At 36.6% G+C, this 10,346-nt stretch overlaps 1 protein-coding gene across 1 annotated transcript; it reads left to right on the plus strand.

Annotated features, from left to right (window-relative positions):
• The first annotated feature begins 5,307 nt into the window (after window positions 1-5,307).
• On the plus strand, window positions 5,308-9,834 carry LOC128194403 (uncharacterized). The gene is made up of 2 exons (XM_052869990.1): window positions 5,308-8,923; window positions 9,752-9,834. Exons 1-2 carry the CDS (start codon window positions 5,308-5,310, stop codon window positions 9,832-9,834), a joined length of 3,699 nt encoding a protein of 1,232 aa, XP_052725950.1.
• The last annotated feature ends 512 nt before the right edge of the window (window positions 9,835-10,346 follow it).

The raw sequence follows: 10,346 nt of genomic DNA on the forward strand, positions 1-10,346 counted from the left end.
TCAACTAGATTGAGGGTTAGTCCACATACAATGCAATCAACATTCACAATTCACATATCGTTTACTAAAATAAATCTTCATTTGATTTCAAAATAAAACCGAAACAGTACATAAAACCAGAGGTGACTTAAAGCCATGATTATAAAATATAAAAAAAATCCACATAGAAAAGTAGTCCCTATTCTTACGAAGAAGATTCCATTCAATCTTCATTAGTTGACTCATTATCAGAATCTTCAGTTTCAAAGCCAATGCCATTCTTGTTTCCCTTCTTCTCCCATCTGAAAAGAGTATCTTCAACTCTCTCATCCCTTTCAGACTTCTTCCTAAATTGATCAACAACATATTTCTCAAAATCAGTTTGTGGAATGAAGGCAGTATGATCTGGAGTAGGAGTAGGTGTACTTCCAACAGTTAGCTCATCTCTTAAGAACCATCCATTCACAGTCCTTTCCAGCCTAATAGAAAATAGACTTGGTATACCAATTTCTTGTGACTTGTTGCACACAAGTCTGACTTCTGGAGATACATCTACTCCTTGGAGTATCAGCACCTGGCTGATAAATACTTCATATGGCAATTTGTGTGCATATTTATGACCTGCAGCGATCATATGGTCTTTTAGTACCGCAACCTAGTTGGTTGATATTCTACTCTGGATAGCATTCAACTGAAATACATCTTCTATTGACATTCTGTCCTCGACAAATCTTCCAGGTAGCAGTAGCCAAGTCAGGAAATAAGCAATCAGTTTCTCCTCCTTGTTTAAGCCATCATGTCGGTACTGCTTATCCACCATGTACCTTCGTGAATATCTTAAGCAGTTTCTATATATAGCTCTCTTTGTTAGCCATCTGTTTAACTCAGAATCATGGATATGAGAATCCAAACCTTCAGCTTTCTCAACTTCGAAGCTTAAAATATGCAATGGTTACGTTGAATTTTACTAGGCTTTGACGTACTAATTGTCAGCCAGAAGACAAAGAGTTTACAAAAGACAAAGGATACGTCGTATTTTACAGATATACGACGTTTTCTTCTTCATCTTCGCGTCTCTTTTTTCCTTTTTAAAACCTCTCATAACCTCGCAGTACCATTATATTTTAATATAAGATTTACATTTTAAGATAACCTCCCATTAGAAATGCAACGTTACGAATATTCGAGGTTTTCTTCTTCAGCCTCCCACCCTTTTTTGTGTTTTTTTCCTTTATAAACCTCCTATAACCCACCATTACCTTTATATTTTAAGATAAGATTTACAATTTTTTATTTATTTTTATATTATATAAATTTGTTTAAATTTATCTTGTAATATTTACATATTATAAAATATAAGAACGATTTGTTGGTGAAATTTAAAGAGAATAAAATTTTGTTTCTATAAAATATTAATTTTATTTCATATGGAAAATAATAATAATAATATTTTATGAGAATTGTGTTTTAGTTATAGATCACAATAATTAAAATCATAATAAATATTTTTATATTATTAAAAGTAATTTGAAACGAATGTTTTATGCTAAAGAGAGGTATGATTATACTAAAAGACTTTGATTGATTTTTAAGTTATAATACTTTAAGTTTGAGAAAAAATTAAGTTGACTGATAAACTAAAGGTTAAGATAGAATATCGTGGACAAAAATTGAGATAGCTCAGTTAGAAAAAAAATATTTACACAAGTTAACAACAGAGATGCATCACACCAAGTCAAAGATCGAGAAGAGACAGGGTATATGGAGAATAGTCAGACAAATCTAGACCAAAAATTAAGACATAATGGGTTAGGTCAAAGATTAAGGCAGGTTAAGTTTCTTAGGTGCCTTAAACATTTTACCTATATATAGGGACACCAAATACATATGTAGACATTTTGGAAGTCATAAATATGCCTTTGCAACGTTGAGAGAGGATTCTTTTGGTTCTTGGTTTACAACTCTGATTCTTATCAAAGATTAACTGATGGAGGACCATCCAAGCTCAACATAGGACCTTTAACAAGAGCCATGTCTAAGAGAATCCAAGAGGAAGAGGGAGCACTAACTACATTGCTCTTATGGAGTATTAATTACTAAAATCTTCCTCCTCTTTAAATAACTTTACATTGTTTTGTAGGTCATTAAATAAAGCTTGGCAAAACACTTGGAGGAGTAACCAAGCAAGGAAAAGCAAAGGAGATAAAATTGAAGATGTTGCTGTTACGCTCAGATACATGAACACTGCAGACAGCAACTCCATCTTCCTCTGCAGTTCTGCTTAGCTGGCAAACTTAGCTTGCTTCCCAAGCTTCTTTTCATTGTATCACGTGCCTTTAGAATAGCTTGCATCACACGTCTTAGAAGTTCTCCTTCATCTATAAATAGGGGCCTTCATCCTTTGTAAATTCAACTTTGAATTGATAATGATATGCTGTTGAGATTTCTCCAGACATTCTTTCAGAGTTCAAACACTTTGTGCCTATTCTGCACATTCTCCTCTAGCTTCCTTCCCTCTTGGAAGGCTTTAGGAGCTTGAGATTCCTTGATCTACTCATACACCTTCATCGAAACATTCATCAAACACTTATCGTGCCTCATCGTCATCCAACTAACCGCTGCCTTCTCTGGTTTTGGAAGTGCTCGTGATTGAATTGCAAGGATGCTTCCATTATTTGGCATCAAGAGCCAGTCGTTTCAGTCACGCTTCAAGAGCTAAGTGTCTCGTATCCATTCCTCTGTTTTTCCCGTCTTGTACTGTTCATATATGTCACTGTTCCATTTTGTTTTTCTGGTTTGATTCTGTGTTTGAGTGAACGTTTGATTCTATTCACTGTTCGTTAGTGTTTTTCAATCATTTTAATCGGTGCAAATCATTTGTGTTTGGTTCAATTCAGCCTGCCTTGTAATTTTCCAGTTTGTCTACTGTCATGTTCAAAAGTGTTGCAGTTTTCATTCTGTCAAATGTTTGATTCTGTTCAGCCTTTAATTTTTTTTTCGTTTTAAGTGTGTTCAATGCATTGGCTAGCTATATGTTGATCATATAAGCAATGGCTTAATGTCCAGCTTTGATCATTGGAGCTACTAGCAGTGCAAACTTTGATTCCAGTTTCAAAAATCTGCATCAAAATTCTTCAATGTTTGAGTTAGTGATCACTGTTTCTGGTCAGATTTTGTGGTTTTGAACATTGGTGCAAGTGTGTTTACTGTTGTTAAACATGTTTCTAGTAGTAGCAACTCTTATTAATCAATAAAATGCACAATGCACACCTTAGTTGCCTACTTTCAGTAGCTTGTGCTGTCACTATTTCACAATTCTGCATCAAAACTTAATTTCTGGTTTGATGAGGTCAATGCTGTTTCTGTCCAGAATTGTTGTCACTATAGCTTTGCACAAGTTTGTTTAATGGTTCTAAACATGTCTCAAATGATAGCACCTCATGTTAATCCCAAAATTGCAAAATGAGTGTTTAGGTTGATCACAATCTGGTTTTCAATGCAGTCATTTTTTTTATCCAAGCTTTTGCACCGTGCTTGTTGTCATTACTTGTTCATAGGCATTCAAATTCTGCTAGCTGATTATCTGCAGTTAGATCTAGTCATTTAGGACTTTCTTATGCTTTGGATTGAACCAGCCAGCTTTGCTTCTGTTGTCTATTAATTCTGGTCCAGTTTTGCTTCAAATTTCTGCATAATTAGCAACTCAACCTGTGATTTGGAGCATCTCGCTGTTTCTGTGCATTGTGACTGTTTGAACAGGTGTATTTGGTCATTTTAAACTTGTTTACACTGGTCATTTGGTCATTTTTCAGTCCATATTCAAAATCACCTTCTAGACCATTCATTTTGCCTACATTTGGAAGTGCACTAGTGAAATTCTGTTGTAGTGTATTCCTGGGCTGTTTAAGTGTTTGCACACATCCAATTTGATGATATAAACTTGTTTGACAAATCATTTGAACCTCACATACACTGTTGATCATTATAGCCACTGTTGTTAATTTTTTCCAACCACTTTGTAAGGTGCAGAGTTCATTTTTATTGCTGTTTGCCATTGTTTTTCTTTGGTTTTTTTTTCATCTTTGGATTGGCAAAAGCTGGGTTTAAGTATCCAAATACATTTATATGCTTATCCAAGTGTATAGCAATCATAAAAAGCACTTTAAACCCTGCAATCCAGATTTGAAAGGTCAAAAACCAGAAAACACAAAATCTGCTGTTCTTTGTGGCATTTTATTAAACAGTTTTGAATTTTCATCAAACACTTTTACAGCACAGATTTTCCTCACTGTTTTGAGTCTTTTCTTGCTTTTATAATCTGTTCTAGACCCTATCCTAGGTTCCTTTTGAGTGCTACCTTTTGTTCTAGCCGTATATCACTTGCATTCATCATTTTTGGCTTCCAAACTATGTATAAAAACTGGTTTTTGGTTAACTAATTTCTAGTGCAACAGATTTTCCATCACCTCACGGTTTCAGTGTTTGACAGTGGAGTGTGACTTCATTTTGAGGTGATCCAAGTTCCAACAAGCTTCCTCCAAGAGGGTAGCATACTAGGAAGTGGAGAGTTTGTAGAATTGGCTACAAAGGTTGTTCTCCAAGCTGCATTCTTGTGCAGTTTTCAGCAGCATTTCCCCACCCTTCACACCAAAAATTTCACATACTTTTGGAGCTACACTACATTCAGATTTGGTAGCCTTCCTTGTATACATAGAATAGCTCATTTTTCTCCAATTTTCAGCTTTGTATCACGGAACCTTTGGAGTTTAATTGCTTTACATTTCTCAAACTTAAAGTAACTTGGAAAAATGTTATCCAAGCAATTCCAAGTCTACTAAGCAACATTGTAATAGTTAGTTTCCACTTATTAGAGTGAAAGTGTGTCAAGGGGCTCCAAGTGTCACTTGCACTTTCACATAGGGCCGGTTATCATTGTCTTCCATTTCCATTCATTTATTTTCTTGCTTGATTGTCTTTTATGTTTTAAGTCTCTGTGATACTTAGGAGCGCGCGTTTCACATAGTTAAACCTTCGTTTGGTTTCTAGGAGCATAACATATTTGCATTCCAAAAAGGTTTTGAATGACTTCTATTTAGAAACTTGGGTGAGAAGCGTCAGGAGACACTCTGGCTAAGGAAGGACAAGGTTTCTAAGCTTGTCCATTGTGACTCACCTCTCCTTCCTGGGAGCTATTCGGTTTCATCACCTTTAGAATCTCTATAGAAGTCATTTACCAAAAACACCTGAAATTCTCTTTTCAAAAGTTTTGATTCATACTTGTGCAAGGTTTTCAAATCATTGTGAAAACAATTTCTCTACTTCACAAGCATGAGTCACTCTAGTGTTCAAGGTAATGTCACTCAAGATCAAGAGAACATAGAGTTGCGAGAAGAGCTCAATAGAACCAAGACTGAGTTGAATGAGCTAAGGCAAATAGTCGCCACTCTTACTATCAATCAAAGCAGGCACACACAGGGAATTCACTCTCATAGGCAAAATTATGATCACGATGATCATTCCCACCATAGTGATCACCATACTTACCAACCTTATGATCACTATCAACACCCTCCTAGGCGACATCACAACCATAGAGAACATCATGGAGAACCTAAGCTTGACCTTCCTCCTTTCTATGGTAGAGATAATGTTGAAGAATACTTTGAGTGGGAGATGAAGGTTGAACAAATTTTTGAATGCTACAACATAGATGATAGGAGGAGAGTGACCCTAGCCACCTTAACCTTTCAAGGTGCAGCCCTTTATTGGTGGACATCCATCATAAGGGACCAAAGGATGAATGGCGACTACAAAATCCAATATTGGAATGAGTTGAAAGCAGCCTTACACAGGCGACATGTCCCAGCCTATTATGCTAGAGAAGTCATGGACAAGCTCCATAGACTTCAACAAAGAAACATGAGTGTTGAAGAATATAGGCAAAAATTAGAGTTACTCATGTTGAGAGCGGGAATCAAAGAGGAGGAGAGATTCACCATAGCTAGATTCCAGAGTGGTTTAAACTATGAGATTAGAGATAAGGTAGAACTCTTACCTTACTTAGATCTAAATGATTTTGTCCAGCTATGTGTGAGAGTGGAAGAACAAAACAGGAGAAAAGTTTGCACAAAAAGAACCTACCCTACCACATCATCATATAGGAGAGATCTTAAGAGGGAGGGTAGCTTTCCAAGATATGAGGAAACAAAGGAGAGAGAGCAAGAAAGGACACAAGATAAGTTCAAAAGTAAAGATAGAGAGCTAAAAAGGGAAAAAGAAAGCTCTAAAGGAAAAGATCAAAGAATTCCAAGAGAGCCACCCAGAGATACCAGAGGTAGGGAGACTAGATGTTTCAAATGTGGGGCCAGAGGACACTATTCAACTGAGTGTCACTTTAAAAAGTCAATCTATATCCTTGAACATAAAAGTAATAGTGAGGAGTCATCCTCTAGTGTGTCTGAGTTGTCCTCATCTGAAGAGGAACATGAAGCTCCACCTTGCGATGGAGATCTTCTCATGGTTAGGAGACTTCTTGAGGCAAAGCATGTTGAGTTAGAACAAACTCAACGAGAAAACCTATTCCACACTCGCTGCAAAGTTCTTGATAAAACATGTTCTATGCTTGTGGATAGTGGTTCTTGTTGTAATTGTTGTAGCACTAGAATGGTTGAAAAGCTAGGCTTAACTCCTACTCCTCATCCTAACCCTTACAAACTTCAATGGATAAAAGAAGATGAAGGAATAGTTGTTAAGGAACAAGTAAGTGTTCCCATTTCCATAGGCAAGTATGAAGACCAAATCATTTGTGATATTGTTCCAATGGAAGCGGGTCACATTTTACTTGGACGGCCTTGGCAATTTGACAAACAGGCTTTGCATGATGGAGTCACCAACAAGATCACCATTCAACATAAAGGCAAAAAGATTATCTTGAGTCCTCTTACACCATCACAAGTGCGAGAGGATCAAATAATACTTAAGAAGAAGTTGGATGGTGAGAAGAAACTTTACTCTAATAAAGTTTCCAAAGAGAAGAAGTTGAGTTTGGTTGAAAGTGCCTCAACCAATGAAGTTGTTCCACCACACACTTCCAAAAATCTTTTCCTTGGACAACCTCACTTTCTTCTCTATTGTAAGGAGGCACTTCTTTCCATAAATCATCCACTTGATTCTCATCCAAAGGGGTTACAAAAGCTTTTGAAAGAGTTTGATGATTTATTTCCTAAAGAGGTTCCAAGTGGTTTACCACCTCTTCGGGGAATTGAACATCAAATTGATTTAATTCCAGGAGCCAGTCTTCCTAATAGGCCAGCCTATAGGACTAACCCCACAGAAACCAAAGAGATAGAGAAGCAGGTTAATGATTTATTGGGAAAAGGGTGGATACAGAAAAGCCTTAGCCCTTGTGCGGTGCCAGTGTTGTTAGTACCTAAGAAAGATGGATCTTGGAGAATGTGTTCAGATTGCAGGGCTATTAACAACATTACAGTCAAGTATAGGCACCCTATTCCTAGATTGGACGATATGCTAGATGAATTACATGGAGAAAACATGTTCACCAAGATTGATCTTAAAAGTGGGTATCATCAAATAAGAATTAAAGAAGGAGATGAATGGAAAACCGCTTTTAAGACCAAATTTGGCCTTTATGAATGGTTAGTCATGCCTTTTGGCTTAACCAATGCTCCTTGTACCTTCATGCGATTAATGAATCATGTCCTTCAGGAATACATAGGCAGCTTTGTTGTAGTCTACTTTGATGATATTTTAATTTATAGCAAAGGTCTTAAAGAACACCTTCATCATGTGAGGAAAGTATTGATTTTCCTTAGACAACACCATTTATTTGCCAACTTTGACAAATGTACCTTTTGTCAAGAGAGTGTTATTTTTCTAGGCTTCAAAGTTGGGAAAGAAGGAGTACATGTTGATCCTAGCAAAATCAAAGCTATCCAAGAATGGCCTATCCTCAAAACAGTGGGAGAAGTAAGAAGTTTTCTAGGTCTAGCAGGTTTCTATAGACGCTTTGTAGAAAATTTTTCTACTATTGCTGCTCCCCTTAATGAACTTTTGAAGAAGGATATGCCATTCAAATGGGATGAGAAACAAAGTCTAGCTTTTGAGACCTTAAATCATAAGTTAACACATGCACCCATTCTACATTTACCTAATTTTTCCAAAGCTTTTCAAGTAGAATGTGATGCTTCTGGGGTAGGAATAGGCGTTGTTCTTATACAAGAAGGTCATCCAATAGCTTATTTTAGTGAAAAACTTAGGGGACCTACTTTGAACTATTCTACCTATGACAAAGAACTTTATGCCCTCATTCGAGCATTGAAAACTTGGGAGCATTACTTAGTGTCTCAAGAGTTTATAATAAACACTGACCATGAATCTCTCAAGTATCTAAAAGGGCAAGGAAAGTTGAACAAGCGACATGCAAAGTGGATTGAGTACCTTGAGCAGTTTCAATACGTCATCAAACATAAAAAGGGGAGTACTAATGTTGTTGCGGATGCTTTATCTAGACGACATGCATTGTTAGTTACTCTAGGATCCCAAATACTAGGTTTTGATGACATTAAACAACTTTATGAATCTGATCCTACCTTTGCATCTACTTATGCATCTTGTCTTAAGAAGCCATTAGATGGATTTTATATTTCTGAGGGGTATCTTTTTAATAAAGGAAAACTATGCATACCCCAAGGATCTATTCGAAAGCTTCTTATCAAAGAAAGTCATGGTGGAGGACTCATGGGCCATCATGGAGTTGATAAAACTCTTCATACTTTGAAAAGCAAATTTTATTGGCCACACATGACAATAGATGTCCAAAAGCATTGTTCTAGTTGCATAGTTTGTTTACAAGCTAAGTCTAAAGTAATGCCTCATGGACTCTATCTTCCTCTTCCCATAGCTAGTACCCCTTGGGAAGACATTAGTATGGATTTTATCTTAGGTCTACCCAGAACTCAAAAGGGCTTTGATTCTATCTTTGTGGTGGTTGATCGATTTAGTAAAATGGCTCATTTTATACCTTGCCACAAAGTAGATGATGCTAGCTATATAGCAAAACTCTTCTTTAAAGAAGTTGTTAAATTGCATGGTTTACCCAAAACTATAGTTTCTGATAGAGATGTTAAGTTTCTTAGCTACTTTTGGAAAACACTTTGGGCTAAGCTAGGAACTAAACTACTATTTTCTACTACATGTCACCCACAAACTGATGGGCAAACAGAAGTAGTAAATAGGTCTCTATCTACTCTATTACGGGTAATGTTGAAGGGCAATATTAAAAATTGGGATGATCATCTACCTCATATAGAATTTGCTTATAATAGAGTAGTTCACAAAACTACTAAACTTTCTCCTTTTGAGGTTGTTTATGGTTTTAACCCTCTCACACCTCTTGATCTACTTCCCCTTCCAGAAACATCTTCTTTTCTTCATAAAGAAGGTCTTTCTAAAGCGGAGTTCATCAAAAAGTTGCATGAAAAGGTTAAAACACATATTGAAAAACAAACTCAAAAGTATTCTGAATACAACAACAAAGGGAGAAAACAAGTACTCTTAAAAGAAGGAGACTTAGTTTGGCTTCACTTGAGAAAGGATAGATTTCCTTCTCAACGCAAATCCAAATTAAGCCCTAGAGGTGATGGTCCTTTCAAAGTGATCCAGAAGATAAATGATAATGCATATAAGTTAGACCTTCCTGAAAGTTATGGTGTCAGTCCTACTTTTAACATTTGTGATCTAATTCCTTTCATAGGAGATGCCCAACAGGGTTCCCAAGATCTGGGGACAGATCTTTTTCAGGAGGGACTGATGGAGGACCATCCAAGCTCAACATAGGACCTTTAACAAGAGCCATGTCTAAGAGAATCCAAGAGGAAGAGGGAGCACTAACTACTTTGCTCTTATGGAGTATTAATTACTAAAATCTTCCTCCTCTTTAAATAACATTACATTGTTTTGTAGGTCATTAAATAAAGCTTGGCAAAACACTTAGAGGAGTAACCAAGCAAGGAAAAGCAAAGGAGATAAAATTGAAGATGTTGCTGTTACGCTCAGATACATGAACACTGCAGACAGCAACTCCATCTTCCTCTACAGTTCTGCTTAGCTGGCAAACTTAGCTTGCTTCCCAAGCTTCTTTTCATTGTATCATGTGCCTTTAGAATAGCTTGCATCACACGTCTTAGAAGTTCTCCTTCATCTATAAATAGGGGGCTTCATCCTTTGTAAATTCAACTTTGAATTGATAATGATATGCTGTTGAGATTTCTCCAGACATTCTTTCAGAGTTCAAACACTTTGTGCCTATTCTGCACATTCTCCTCTAGCTTCCTTCCCTCTTGGAAGGC

This window comes from Vigna angularis, chromosome 10 (genome assembly GCF_016808095.1).
Source record: "Vigna angularis cultivar LongXiaoDou No.4 chromosome 10, ASM1680809v1, whole genome shotgun sequence".
Taxonomy (NCBI): domain Eukaryota; kingdom Viridiplantae; phylum Streptophyta; class Magnoliopsida; order Fabales; family Fabaceae; genus Vigna; species Vigna angularis.